The following is a 16,818-nucleotide window of genomic DNA, read 5'->3' on the forward strand; positions in this document are numbered from 1 at the left end:
GTGGTGTTTGATCAACACTGCTGGGGAGCCATGATGTAATATACTGTTTTGTTTTTAAATCCCCGAAACAGTGTTTCATGGTAAACTACTGATGATCCCTTGAAAAATAAAAAAAAATTGGTATTATAGTAAATTCGAGAGAGTTGATGCAGTGATTGCAGGTGATTAAATGACTTACTGACTAGATGGGGTTTTTTTAACGAATGATAAAAAGTAATTTTTTGTATAGTTTCAAATGTTAAAAACTTCAAAGACTATATATATATACATATATATATATATATAAGTTTTATGATAAAAGTTTAATTCTGTAAATCAAAATATATACACATATATTTAAGTTAAAAATTCATTGCTTGAAACAAGGAATATATAGAGAAAAATTAAGTTTATTTCCTTAATCCATGGACTTTCAAAAACGGCCTATATCATCAGACGAAATGAAACTCCATGGATTAAGGGAATAAACATAGTTTTCTGTATATATTCCTTGTTTCAAACAATAAATTCTTGATTTAAACATATGTGTATATGTTTTGATTTACAGAATTAAACTTTAATCATTAAACTTAAATATTGCTCTATTTTTTAAATAGTGAGATTTACCTTTTTTGCTAGGGTCATCCTGAAAGTATTACCTCAATGTAATATCTGACAGGATATTTCACTTGATTTCTAATCTGTGACTTATCTTATATATATATATATATATATATATATATATATATATATATATATATATATATATATATATATAAAGCTGAACGTCTGTGTGTATGTGTGTGTGTGTGTGTCTGGTCACGAATAGGCTCCTATATGGTTGACTATTATAGAAAACTGATCACATATAATGATAGAAGATGTATCGAGACACAGGAATGGGTATGTTTGATCTGGCATAATGATGATCCATTAAAATTGTTGGGTCTTCGTACGCGCCTGGTCCACAAGGTATGGAAATAAAAAAATTTCAAAATGAAAAAAAAACGTTTACAAGTGTTTTTGATATAGATGTACATAATAATACTTTAATAAGTATGTTTTAACTAAAATAGGGATGGTATAATAAAATTGTGGGGTCTGCGTTCGCACCTGGCCTCCATAGAATGGAAATAGTCACAAACTTTAATAAAGACTTTTCATATCTATCTGCGTAAGTATATTTTGATAATTATGTTTTTGTTTGAAGAAATATGGTATAATAAAATTATGGGGTGTTCGTTCGCACCTGACCTCCATAGAATGGAAATATGTCACAAAGTTTAACAAGGTTTTTTTAATATAGATCCACAGAATATTGTGATAAGTGTTTCAGTGTGAACAGGTATGGTATAATAAATGATGGGGTTTATCTATTTTATTTTTACTTTTATCATATTTTGCTTTGGTTTTGACTAGGACTCTTCAGGCTTATGCGGATAAGCCTGAAGAGTCCTAGAGTGGATGAAACGCGGAATATTCAGTGTAGCTTAATCGCCATATATATTTTATAATTTACTATATATATATATATATATATATATATATATATATATATATATATAAGCGGGATGTCACAGATTAAAGGTCAAGTGGTATATCCTGTTAGATATTACATTGAGGTAATACTTTCATTTAAAAATAGAGCAATGCATAAGTTTAATGGTTAAAGTTAAATTCTGAAAATCAAAATATAAACACATATATTCGAATTAAGAATTTATTGTTTGACACAAGGAATATATAGAGGGAGTTATACATAACTTTATTAATATATTTTTATTAGCTTTATACGATTTATACGCACCAGGATAACGAACAAATGTTTTATTTTAACTGCTTAAATATTTTAGTTTTATCACCACCTGATGTTTAATCATCGTTATTACTAAGCTAGAATTAATTTTAAGGTAATGCGAGGTATTCTCAAAAACTCAGACATATAGAGAGAGAGCAGGTATTATTTTTGTGCGGTATATGAACTATTTGAAAGGGGAAGCAGTTTCTTATATCGAATATTTTATAAACAAAAATTACATCCTCAATTTTTATATCTTAATCCAGAAATGTAGCTTGTGTTCCTCTATGCTCACAATTTAATTCTAATTCCTTTGGATGTATAAAATGTTTATTTATTCATTTATTTCAAATTCCAGGTTATCGTTTATACATATAATTTCGTCAATAATCTCCTACAACCATGATAATATATGTTGTGGATATATCATATTTTATTAATGATGACACACACACACACACACACATATATATATATATATATATATATATATATATATATATATATATATATATATATATATATATATATATATAAGAAATGTAAAAATACCAGCGGTGGTTGACGTTATGTTTTGAGAAAAATAGAAAAACCGAATGAAATTATTAAAATAATCAACGTTTCGTCCTTGTTTCAGAGGACATCTTCAGGATCTGAAACAAGGACGAAACGTTGATTATTTTAATAATTTCATTCGGTTTTTCTATTTTTCTCAAAACATAACGTCAACCACCGCTGGTATTTTTACATTTCTTATACATTCTGTCGAAATGGAAAACCGATCTTCTCTAAAAAAAAAAAAAAAAAAGATCCTGAAGATGTCCTCTGAAACAAGGACGAAACGATGATTATTTTAATAATTTCATTCGATTTTTCTATTTTTCTCAAAACATATATATATATATATATATATATATATATATATATATATATATATATATATATATATATATATATATATATATATAGTGTATCACAAAATTAGTATATCTCTTCATGGGCAAACACTAAAAAAAAGTGATCTTTTGACACAATGAAAAGTTGCAGCATATATAACAGGGTTAATTTATTTTCCCCTAAAAATAACTCAAAATATAGGCTTTAAAAGCTAAATCCCTGGCAACAAAAGTTAGTACACCCCTTACGAAAAGTTGTCAATATTAACATACAGCCTGTCAAGTCTCAATATTTTGAGTAGCCAGTATCATTATCCAAAACTGCCTTTACTTTCATGGGTATGGAGTATACCAGAGCTTCATATGTAGTCACTGGAATGCACTTCCATTCTTTAATTACGATGTCACGGAGCTGGTGGATATTTGAGACTTTGCGCGCCTCTGTCTTCTGCTTGAGGATGCTCCAAAGATGTTCTATTGGGTTCAAGTCTGGAGACATGCTTGGCCAGTCCATCACCTTTACCCTCAGCCTCTTCAGTAAAGCAGTGCTTTTCTTGGATGTGTGTTTTGGGTCAGTCATGCTGGAACATTGCTCTGCGACACAGTTTCTGGAGGAGGAGGGTCATGCTCTGCTGTAGTATTTGACCGTTCGTGTTTCTCTCAATGAAATGTAACTCTCCAACACCTACAACATTCATGCAGCCCAGACTATGACATTCCAACCACCATGCTGGACTCTATGCATGGCACACTTATCTTTGTACTCCTCACCTGGTCGCCGCCACACATACTTAAGGCCATCAGAACCAAACAAATTAAATTTCATCTCAACAGACCATAATCTATGAGCTTTGTTGACATGTCTTCAGCAAACAATTTGCGAGCTTTATTGTGTATTGTCTTCAGAAGAGGTTTCCTCCTAGGGTAATACCCATGCACATCAATTTATAGGTATCTGAAACTTTACTTATAATTCCTACTTCTAACAATAACCGCTGTATATAATATTTTTTACATATAAAAGCTATATCATTTGCCGCTTTATAAATAGGACCCATTACAAACTTATCTTGAAGTATTATAAGTTTCCTAAGTATTTACGAATTTTTAAGGAGAGGATTAGGTTATTTATGGTGTTTAAATTTTTTCATACGTTCAAATTATTTATTGCAATTATTCTTCTATGCATCAAACGTAGACTGTAATAATTTATATTTATTTGCCATAAGCATAATAAAACTCTGTAGTTACTTCTTTAACACATTTAGTATAATTAAGGTATTTGGGTTCTCTAAAACTTGGGTCTCTACTAAAGAGTTTTCTTAAGTTATAATTGTTTTACTATCTTAAGATTACCTGTAATTATATGTTCTGTCTCGCTATTACACAAAGGGGAACAATATTTATAATTTTATCATTTATATCTATATGTTCTATCGGTTTTTATGTAATTAAACATCTTGTTACGTATGGTTAACCCTAGTTTATATGTAATTTTGGGTTGTTGCTCTTCTGTCTGTAGCTCATTTGATAGCAATTGTACAGTTTTTTAGAATAATTAATATTTTAGGTAAATTTATATAATCAAATCCTTTATTTTCCTACAACGCTGCACACACATTACTAGGTTTATTTTCTATATCTTCCACAGGTGGCTTATATAATTTAGTGTCGATTATATCTAGAATATAATCGTACCATTGAATGAAATAGTCTTTCCTATATATCGTATCCGCATGAAGTAGTTTTTCCTATATATATATATACATATATATATATATATATATATATATATATATATATATATATATATATATATATAGGATGTTGCCCGAGATTGAATAAGGATAAACGAATGTTCCGCATTTCCAATACTTGTTATCAAAATCAATGTTTTTCCGTCATATCGATTTATCGCTTCCTTTTGTCATGGGACCCTACGCGGTGCGCCGAGACGAAGCTCAACTCCCCCCCCACCGGTGACTTAGTCCACAATACATTGCACTGTAGAGAACATACTGTTTATTTTAGAAGATGTTTTCATACAATGGCTTGAAATAATGTTTAAAATGCAAAAGTCAAGTATGATGGTTTAATTGTGTTCTAAACAAAAACATTTATTTCGAACACACCTCTGCCTTATCAAATAAACTTTTGTTGATTTTATACGCTGAGCCATTCAGCTTGTGCGAGAATGTAACTTCTCAGATGCACTTTTGATGCAGGGTTGTATGAGGACGTTTAGGTGGACAAAATCTGCTGTTCCTTCTTTGATCGATTATCAATTTCCAATACTTATCAGAGGTATTCCGATAATAAACCTATATAAGAACATTTCCCGACACATAAAATACGGTTGCGTGAAATTTCAAAAATGTCAGCCCAAGCCGTTTCGGAGTCCATAGGGAACAGGCACACCCACAAGAATAATGCCATATATATATATATATATATATATATATATGTGTGTGTGTGTGTGTGTGTGTGTGTGTGTGTGTGTGTGTGTTTCCTTTTCAGATTAAATACGTTTTTAACTCATTTCAAAGTGTTTTTTAACATGTTTTATTAACTGTTTGCTCGTATATGTATATATGTGTGTGTTTTCTTTATTTAATTCATCCAGAGAAAGTCTCCAATTTAAGACGAAACATTGATGAACACATAACTGGGTTTGTTCCTTTTTATTTTTTTCTATTTCGCGTCGGATTCTCATTTATATATATATATATATATATATATATATATATATATATATATATATATGTGTGTGTGTGTGTGTGTGTGTGTGTGTGTGCGCGTGTGTGTGTGTGTGTGTCTGTATGTATGTGTGTATGCATGTGTGTGTACCAATATATAGGTATTTAAAAGAGAAAACTCATGAATTTAATGAGGTTAAGAGTGCTCAATAAAAATAACAAAGCAAGATATATTTTATTGATATAGACAAATTTACATGGTCGCAACACTGAACATGCTGATGTTTCGGACAGATGGTTGGTTAAGATGACTTCTTCTGTGAAAAACAAACTTTATTAAGTTGCCTGACGAGGACTTGTGGTGTTAACCGACAATCTGTCCGAAACATTAGCATGTCCAGTGTTGCGACCATATAAATTTGTCCATATCAATAATATATATATATATATATATATATATATATATATGTATATATATATATATATATATATATATATATATATATATATATATGAGAATATGTGTTTGGACACTTCTCAACCATATATACTAAACGAAAATTGTTGATCTACGCACTTGAAATTTGGTATATAGGGTATTCAAAAATGTGGAGAACTTTTTATCGATTTGCATCGTGGTACGTGGGGGAGTCATCGGATTTTTATCTGCCTGTAAACTGTTTCACGAATGCGCATGCGTAAATCGTTCACATGACAAATTACTTATGTTAAGAATAAGTAGGTTTGTAAACGCTTTTTAAAGATCGTCTCAAGCCAGCCTAATGTTTATCGTACTTGACTTACTGTCTTTATGTTTTGGTTTCGATCTCAGCTCGAGTATTTCTTTTTATTTACAAGAAATGAGCTGCTTAGAAAAAACATAATATTCGCAAGCACCTGTCTAAGTTTCTGTATCTATATAAACATTTCCGTTTTGGGGTGTTTTCCTTTTTTTTTTTTTTTTAAAGAAATTTAACGTTGCGTTTAATACCTACGGTATTCTTGTTTATAATAAATAAGAATTCTGCATTAATTTAACTCTAATATTTATGCATATTTTACGACCTAGTAACGGCGGGAAGCCTGCTGGTATATATATATATATATATATATATATATATATATATATATATATATATATATATATATATAGGGATTGAACCTATAACCTATCTAGTTGATAGTCGGCAATTCTCTACTCCGACCCATGAGATCGGTGCTCGTAAATGACCTCATAAAATGCCTAATTATATAGACATCCATCCACCACTTTTACAGTGCTCGACCTGCTTGTTTATTTACAATAAAACAGAGAGCTTTGCATCAACGCTAATTAATCAGTTGGTGAAATCATTTTACGAAAGAGCTCTACCAAAGAAGGAGGCTTTAATTATTTTAAAAGACATATCTCAACACCGTACTGCAGCTTCATAGTAAATGTGATTCTCAGAAGTGTATTCAAATTTGCCAGCTAGATCTCCAAATACTTTTCAAAATTATTTAACGTGAAAATCACAAAATAATCTCCATTTACGTCTTATGTATGTTCTGAAACTATATTAACTTTCTTGTTTCCTTTAATGATTTATACCTCATAATGTACCTTATAATATATATAGTGTCGATTATATCCAGAATATATTCATATCATTGAATAACGTAGTCTTTTCTATATATCGTATCCGTATGAAGTAGTCTTGAATATATTTATATGGTTAGGACGAGATGACGGTGGCTAATTGGTTAACGGCAAAGGTTGGAGACTACTCAATTATAAAAAGGTTCCATTCGCAATGTGGGCGACCGAAAAATACAATTGCTAATTAATTAGGACCTTTATCCAGCCATGGCTGACGGAACGAGAGCATGCTTCCCCCCGCAAAATAAATATAGAGTTCCGTTCGAAATTCCGTCCAAATTCCCGAACTCGACAGAAATATTCTCGAGTTCAACAAGATACGTCTTAAAAAGGTCGGAGTTTACATCGACCGAAACATTGTGAAAATGACACTCAAGATGAGAACAGTCGTTTGTATAATCTAAATAAAACGAATAATCAATCCTTAACTCAAAAATTCCAACTTTGCATTCAGTTTATATACATATACATATATATATATATATATATATATATATATATATATATATATATCGTTATTTTTCCACGAATACAGTAAAAAACATAATAAAAATAAATGCACATGTTTCGGTTGCAATCTTTATTCAGGAAAAAAACACGCACGCACACACCATCCTAAGATATTTTCTTTCGTTTCTTTTTTAATATTTTCTTTTCTTTTTTCATTCGTTTATTATTTAATTTATTTCTCACCATTCGTTCATTTTTTTAAATTTTTTTTAATAGTTCGTTTCGTCGTCATTTCGTAATTGTTTGCCGCTCGTAAATTCTGTTTATTTTATTGTATTTTTTTTTAAACTTGTATTCCTCTTTCTGGTCAGGAAATAGGGAAGTGTAAGTTATACAGTTCGTACATCCATAACGTTGAAAGCAAAGTGTTAAAGATTTTATGTACAGTTTTTCATGGGCTCAAGGAGTTCAGTTAGCGACTGAACTTGGACAGTAGCAGTTTAAGGATCCTCTGGTTCGCGCTGTAAAGAAAAAGAAGAAGAATTAATTTTCCTTCCGATGTAATAATATATATATATATATATATCAATAAATAAATATTGAAATTTCCTTCTACTATTGTCATTATTCTTTTATATACTGTCCACAATGTTTCCCACGAACCACATTGATACAGCCTTCAACAACAATTACTTTTACACTACGCACAATGATTCAAGCAAACTACAACATCCTTCTCATAAAAATCAATGTCCGTATGCGTTTGTGTGATACAGTGGTTCCCAACCATCGTGACGCGGCACAATAGCTGTGACATCCATATATATATATATATATATATATATATATATATAGATATAGATATAGATATATATATATATGTGTGTGTGTGTATATATATATATATGTGTGTGTGTGTGTGTGTGTGTCACAGCTATATTCAAATTTCAAGATTATAATTTCTATAAGATAAGAAAAAATATTGAGTATGATCGCATCAAGCCGTAAAAAATTGCATAGTTGCAAAGCATGGCATATTATTTAAGACATATTTTATTAAATAGAAGATATATTCGAGCTTTATTTTACGTATTAATGTAATGTTTCAATATTGCTTTAACGCTTAAATGGGTTTGTTTATACCAAACTAAACCCTTATTTTTAATCGAATTCACTGTTTTTTTTTTCACCGTATTTTTTCATATAAGCTTAAGATATGCTAGGCTTTAACTTTATTATTACAATGAATAAATATTTAGATTAGAAATAATATAACAAACATCTATTGTTAGATATAATTTAGTTAGATTTAATTAACCTTTTTCTTCGTATTAAAAAGGTTTTTGTTGCAAATTTAGTGTAAGGGACGCAAGTCAACGTTTAAAATATACTGCATTAGGCCCTTACTCATTTGAATATGTTTTATTAATTGACTAGCGGGGGTACCCGGCGTTGCCCGAGTGTTTGTTTCCGGGACGGGGGGGGAGTTTTAAAAAATGTTATGGTAGGTAAGTAGGAAGGATCAAACCCGGAGTCATGAGTAGGAAAATAAAGTGTGAAAAAAAAAACATCTGCAACGTTAACAGTTCGGCCACCAAGAAAAGTCCATTCCAGTTTTTTAGGAAAAAGAAAAAAAACGACTACGGTAGGTCGGCGCGAACGTAAAAATATAATGTGAATTGTCCAGCACGCTAACCACTACGCCACAGAGCACTGCAGCTTAGTTTAGTGATTTTAAATAACTTCACATGAAAGAACTACGAAGCCAAACCGGTGTTCTCTTCTCAACTGTTCCTTGTGAACGATCCCCAAACGGTGTTAAGTGGTGGCAGGGGAGGAGGAATTTATTAGAGAGAAAATATTTTACCACTTCCATTGATCTTAACCGATTTTGGGCGTGACTTCTCAGCAGAAAAAGTATAGAAATCTAAGATTATCGAGGAATTTGAGAAATAATAAGCCTATAACACACCTCAGATATTGTTCTGCCGTTTGTGCATATTATATTTGCATGAAATATCTTGATTTTTAATCCTATTAAGGTCAAAATCCGACGGGAAAAAATGAGTTCATTTTATTTATATAGAAGAAGAATAGAAGATAGAATAGAAGAAAAAGAATAGAAGAGAAGAGAAGAATAGATAGAAGAAGATAGAAGATAGAATAGAAGATGATAGAAGAAGAAGAAAGATAGAAGAAAAGATAGAGATTACATTCTACAAATTTTAACTATGGTAATTAAGGATGTATTTTATATTAATCATTGAATTATATTATATTTGGTTTATTTAATTAGGTCATTCTAACTTAAATTTATTTAACTCCTCCCTCCAATTTAATATCAAATAAAACCCATAATACAATTCCTTAATTTACATCAAGTAACCTAACCAGCTTTGTGTTACAGGATAAGTTCATGTGTGTGTGTGTGTGTGTGTGTGTGTGTGTGTGTGTGTGTGTGTGTGTAGTTATCATGTAACTACAGCTTTTATGTTTGCTTCGCCGATTTCCAAAAAGAACTATGTCTCTGGAAAATATGTTAACGCCCGCATCAAACAAATGTGCCCATCTGTAGTTTTCGTTTGAACATTTACCGATAAAGATGTAGGCATTTTGGATTCTTCTGACGCCAATACCTACGTTATTTACTTTGTTTCTTCGTTGCTTCAGATAGAAAATATGGATGACTAGCAAGGCTTGATCTAATCCAATGATAAATGAACAACAAAACTACAAATAGAAAAAAAGGGTCTCCATGAAGCCTTCCAGCCACGGTTGATCGGTCACAAGATGTGCGGTCAGCGTGTTAGTCGTCGGCATTCTCCCCAGCGGTTCATTAGCGAAAGTGCGCGGAGAGAAGTTTCTCTTTCGTAATTTGTTTAACTGCGGTCTGAGAAGATACGCTTCTCAAGTACAACACTGCTTATCTGGCTTATTCATGCATTGCTGTTCAGAACGCTTGATAGCATTTAACTTCCTTTTAAGCAGGTATGACACAAGGCCCAAAAGATGGGGGAAAAGAAAGCACAGCGCAACAGGATACAGACTCAATCATGCTCCGCAAAAATAGTCTGAGCAGTCTCGTCGGCATTACCCGGTAGTGACGATTCAGGCGACTTACAATAAACCAACTCCTTCTTAAAATGCAAAGTAAATCACTTCTATGCTTCAAGGTTAACCGATGGCACTGATTGCTGAAGACGTAGTATCGACTGGTATAAAATCAACGAACCTGTCGATTCACAAAACGTATGGTCACGTAAGGTATGACGCTGCTTACAAGCAACTTAGAGTGAACGTCAATTTATTATTATTATTATTATTATTATTATTATTATTATTATTATTATTATTATCAGTGAGACCAGGCGTTGCTCGGGATTGAATAATAATCCACAACTAATTTATACACCCATATTTTCATTGTCATCGAAATCGATGAAATCGTCCAATTTTCAATCAAATTGATTGAATTCCTACTCTAGTTGCACATATTTCCCCGCAATACATTGTATTCTAAATTGCACTGTAGAGAACCTACTACTGATTTCATAAAATTATTTTTATGTATTATGGCATGAATTAAGGTTTAAAATGCAAAAATAAAACATCATGGGTCAATTGTGCTCTACACAGAAACATTCATTTCGAAAATGTCCCTGTAATATCAAAGAACCAACTGTTGATGTCATATGTTGGGCCTTTCGACTTGTGTGGTATTAAAACTTATCAAATGCACTTTTGATGTTAGGCTGTGTAAGGTGTTAACTTTAGTTAAAATTGCCTGTTCCTTCTTTCATTGAATTATTTCGATCCTCGATTCTCGATACTTATCGAAGACTTTCCGATTAAAAATCTATCTGTAAACACTGCCAGGCACATAAATTACCTTCGTGTGAAGTTTCAGGAAAATCGACTCTGCCGTTTTCGAGTCCATAGGGAACGAACTCACACACAAAGTACCTTTTATATAATAGTATATATATATATATATATATATATATATATATATATATATATATATATATATATATATTAACAAGAAAATTAGATAAAAGATAAAAAATGGAATCAATTACAATATTATGATATGAATTAAAGCAAAGAATTCTAATAAAGTAAAAACACTTAACTCATGAATTTTCTAATATAAACTCTTTTCGTCAGAATATAAATATTAGTAAAAAAAAATATGTAATTAATATAATTTTGAAAATATATTTTTTAAAAATTATTCGCTCTTTTAATTTATGCAATTCCATTGAATAAATTAAAAGAGCAAAAGAAAAAATCTAATAGCTAATCAATTGATTAATGACGTTATACTCAGTACGCGCCAAAAAGAAGATTCTGGGAACTGAAGATTGAATGAAGTACTAGGTCCTTCAATAAGTTTCCAGACTTTTTGTATAGGCATTTAAAATTGTCGAAAACTCTTGAAAATTCATTATGTTATTGCTATACATCTTATGAGATGACTGACTATTTTTTATGATTTCATGTTCAAATGAACAGCTACAGCAGGAATTAGAATGCACTCTACTAAGGCCTGATTGTCACAGCTGATGAATTTCAAAAACTCAATCTGGACATGAAGACAATTTAGAAGAACGATATGCAATAAAATTATGTTTTATACTTGGAAAAACTGCCACAGAAACGTATGGAATGTTTCAGACTGCTTTTGGACCATGTTGTATGAATTGAGCATCAGTTTTTGAGTGGCATAAGAGATTTAAGGAAGACAGGGATTCTATGAGGAAGATTGAAAAGTGTGGAAAGGGTAGAGAAGTTAGAACAACAGGATTAATTAGCCAAATGAAGAATTTTATGGCTAAGGACCGCCGGGTCTCTAGAGAGAAATAAGTGCATAGTTTGATGTCAGTGTGGGAACTGTACATAGAATTATTCTTGTAGAACAAAAGACGCCGAAGATTTGCGTAAATGCATTCCACAACTCCAGCCTTGTCACAGACTATTTGACCAATATGGGCATTAAGACAGTTTCTCACCCTCGAAGATCATTGACACGCTCACACAAGAGTACTTCCATAGGCCTTTCAGACTTTATTCCAACGGTAACCTTTATCCTCGAGTGGCCTCTGGGCCTTGATAAGTGGTGACTCTTTTATTAAAAAAAAACAAAAAAGTGCATTGCAACCGGAGAAGATTACCTCGAAAGGGACTATAATTTCATTTGTATACTATCAATAATAGTGCCCATACGAAAAATGTCTCCTTGTATATTAAACTCCAAAATTCAGTCAAATTTGAGTACATCAAACAATGCAGTACTCCTTAACTTTTCTACAAACGAAAAAAAAACTGGGGTTTTAGTTATTGATAGTAAAGTCAAAAATAACAAATAATTTGAAAATATATTAAATAATCAAAAACTTTATGCTTTGTAAGGTCCAAAATGAAAACAATTTGTCAAGAGTTTTACAACCCAGGAAGCAGGATTTTCCTTATTAAGAGAACGAATATTCATTTTTTTTTATCCACGACATATATATAATGCATCAAACTGGCATATTGTTGAGCTATCTAATAAAAAAAAGAACTTAATGTTAATTACTTGTCATTCTATCCTAAATAGTTAATTTGCACTACTATGTGTGTGTGGGGGGGGTGTAAATATACAATAGTCTGCTTGATTATACTCATTTTATTTTTCGATTTTATTACTAATTATTTTAGTTAGACCTTGCTTCCCTAATAGCTGGATGATGGCCTCTGTGGTACCAGTGTACAATAATTCTGGTGGAAGGTCTGGCCCTCCCAATTATCGCCCTATCAATGTCCTTCCTGTTTTCACTAAAATCTTTGAGACCTTAATTAATCAAGCATTAGTCCACCACTTCACAGAAAAATCTTTTCTCTGACAAATAGTATAGATTTAGGCAATGTCTTCTACTGCAGATATTTTAACAGCCATCTCTGAACTCATATACCATGCACTGAATAAAGCGGACGAGGTTAGGGCTGTAATCCTTGATATAGCCAAGGTCTTTGACAAAGTCTGGAACGAAGGGCTTCTAATGAAAATTGAATCGTACGGTATAATTGGACGCATACTAAATAGGCAATAGGATCATCAAGGTTGTCATTGATGGACATACATCGTAACAGCATAACATTAATGCACGAGTGGGTCAGGGGCCGATCCTCGGACCACTATTATTCCTGATATTTATAAACGACATCCCTAATAATATTGTGTCCGAGATGGGTATATTTGCTAATGATACAATGCTCTATAACATGCACGAGGGAAGAACAGATGTTCATAAATAAAGACAATGGAAGAATCGTTAGAAAATGACCTCCAGACCGTGGTGGAATAGAGCTGCAAGTTGATGGTAATAATTAATGCTAGTAAGACTAAGTTGCTCTCCTTAGCAGTCTACTTCACAAGATTTCCAGCTACGGTATAACTGGAAATGTTTTCTCAATCATTAAATCATTTCTATCCGATAGGCTCATAAGAGTAGTGGTAGATGGACAAAAATCGGAGGCCTGCAATATAAATGCTGGAGTCCCTCAGGGGTCAATCCTAGGCTCAACTCTCTTCCTGATCTACATCAATGACCTCTCTAAACACATACTTAAATCATTCGTTGACATCTATGCTGATGACACGACCATCTACGACAACACATCAAAGGCTGTAAATGACAAAGTTCTCTCTGATTCTCTCTCCTCTGATCTCGAGCGCGTGGTTCAGTGGGGAAAGATGTGGCTGGTTACCTTTAATGCATCCAAAACCAAACTCCTATCCTTACATCATCAACGCTCTGATCCCCATCTGGCATCAATTGTGATGGATGGCTCTCGTCTGGGTGAGGCCCCGTGTTTTGACAAGCTTCTGGGTTTGACCTTTACTCCTGATCTGAAATGGAACACGTACATCGTCTGTTGCCAAGGTCGCTGGAAAGATGGTGGGATCCTTCTACCGCTCCAGAAGATATCTCACTACTGATGCAATTCTCTATCTATATAAAAGCCAAGTACGTCCAAGGATGGAATACTGTTGCCATATCTGGGCAGGAGCTGCTAAAAACAGCCTATCCTGCCTTGACAGAGTACAAAATAGACTTCGTGGCTTAGTGGGGGATGCCCTTTTCTCTACCCTGCAACCTCTCTCCCACAGAAGAGACGTTGCGAGCCTATCCTTGTTTTATCATTATTTCCATGGAAGGTGCTCGTCTGAGCTCCAATCTCTGGTCCCCCCTCGCCAATCTTTCACGAAAAACACTCGTCTAGCCGAATCCACTGTGAAAAATTTCCCCCACTCTTTATCTGTGCCTAAATCAAAATGTGGATTCCATTCTTTCTTAGAACATGGATTCCATTCTTTCTTAGAACTGCACGCCTGTGCAACTCTGTTCCGTCTGCCTGCTTCCCACCGGACTACAACTTGGATGTGTTCAAGTCCAATGTTAACAAATTCCTAATGAACCGCACCCTTAAGTAAACACTTCATCAATTCTCCACACTAACGTAATGTACTTGCAATAACCCTTATCCCTGAGTGGCTTCCGGGCCTTGATAAGTGGTGATCACTGTGTGAAAAAAAAATACGCCTTTCCAACCACCGATATCCAAATGACACCTGAGAACTCTTCCTTCAAACTCCTCTACTTAACGTTCACAGGAAACATGAACTGGAACAAATACATTGAGGACATTGCGAAAAAAGTGGGTCTCCTCTATCCAGTTAGAAGACTACTGTTAGTATAATGTACCTCTACAAGGTCTCAATTTACCCATGCATGGAGTATTGTTGCCACATCTGGACTGCTGCATCTACAACTAGACTCTCCCACTTAGATAGGAGTTTTCAATCTAATAGTTCCCACATTGGCCACTTAACAATAAACCCTGTCGCATCGCCGCAATGTTGCATCCCTGTGCCTATTTTACAAATATTTTAATAAAATGTGCTCTGATAAACTCGTTGTACTTGGGTTCTCTCGACCTACATATTCCCGACAAAGATTAGCAACAAAATCTCACCCCTTCATTATTGATGTCCCTAAAAGCCAGAAAGCTTTCTACTCTAATAGTTTCTTCACTCGAACACCTAGACTATGGAATTCTCTTCCTGCTACCTGCTGCCCTGACTGCACTGATATGCAGAAGTTTAAATGTAATGTAAATCAACATCTTGCTAATCATTGCTATGATCCCAAACAGAAGCCTCTTAAGTCCAAGTGGCGATGTGCTCTGTTATGGTTGAACGTGGGTAAAAGGAAAGTTACAAAATCAGAAATAGTTTTAAATTAATCAAACACCACCGCTCATATATATATATATATATATATATATATATATATATATATATATATATATATATATATATATACATATATATATATATATATATATATATATATATATATATATATAGCCAGTAGAGTTTAGTTTCCTAGAAGTAAATCCAATGAAACAACACGTGTCTACCAAAATAGTGCTCAATGAGTGAACAGAGCAGGTATATTAATTTTATTTATACAAACATTAATGGCTACATATGTGCATACATGTTTCTGTAATCACCCACGTCGGGGGATTACGTCTTCAGGCCAAGAACCACCTTCAAAAGTGACATTTCCACCAAATACATTTTTCTATTTCGTTTATCAAGTTAAAAATACAACCTGGGTGGGAGTCAAAAAAAACAAAAACGGTAAAAGGATGAGTGAGGTCTATGAAGATGATAAACATCTTTTTTCTTTTCCCCCTCCCCCATCTAACTTAACTTTTGGCTTTTTATGGCATAGGGTACTTGAGAGTTTCGTTTTCTTGTCTTAGAGTCTGTAAGTTAATAACCTTAGCTATGGTCAACCAAGTACTGACCGGTGCCTTTTTAATCTACCTCCACCCACACATACACGCAACACACACATAACACATCCATACACAGCCACTGCCAACACACACAGTATACACACATTAATCCATATATTCAAAAGCGAATCCATGCTAGACACTTTTTGTTTTATTTACTGAAACTAGACAATGATTCTGAAACTACGTAGAAGATAAAGTAAAAGTTACATTAAGGTAAATAAAAAAATATAAATAAATAAAAATAAAATACATAAATAAATAAATAAATAAAAATAAATAAAAAATAAAAAATATATAAAAAATACAATAAAAAATAAAAAAATAAAAAATAAGATAAATAAGAATAAAAATAAAATTAAATTAAAACAAATAAACCAACAAAATGTGAATAAATATAAACCCGAAAGTTATCTAAACCCCACATGTACCTATATGCGTGTATCAATACACCTATAAATGTCTAACATTTATCTACACCCGCGCATATATACACACACACACATT

At 32.7% G+C, this 16,818-nt stretch overlaps 1 protein-coding gene across 2 annotated transcripts in view; it reads right to left on the minus strand.

Moving 5' to 3' along the window:
* Positions 1-7,573: 7,573 nt before the first annotated feature.
* LOC145246578 (uncharacterized) overlaps positions 7,574-16,818 on the minus strand; it is a 146,574-nt gene continuing 137,329 nt past the window's right edge. For both annotated transcript variants that reach the window (XR_013863137.1, XM_080108189.1), the window contains one exon: positions 7,574-7,979. Coding sequence is in view for 1 of the 2 variants with exons in the window: in XM_080108189.1 (XP_079964315.1) it covers positions 7,931-7,979 (49 nt within the window). In the remaining variant the exon portion in view is untranslated. The remainder of the gene's footprint in view (positions 7,980-16,818) is intronic.

Source organism: Euprymna scolopes, chromosome 24 (assembly GCF_053919585.1).
Source record: "Euprymna scolopes isolate OS-2025 chromosome 24, ASM5391958v1, whole genome shotgun sequence".
Taxonomy (NCBI): Eukaryota; Metazoa; Mollusca; class Cephalopoda; order Sepiida; family Sepiolidae; genus Euprymna; species Euprymna scolopes.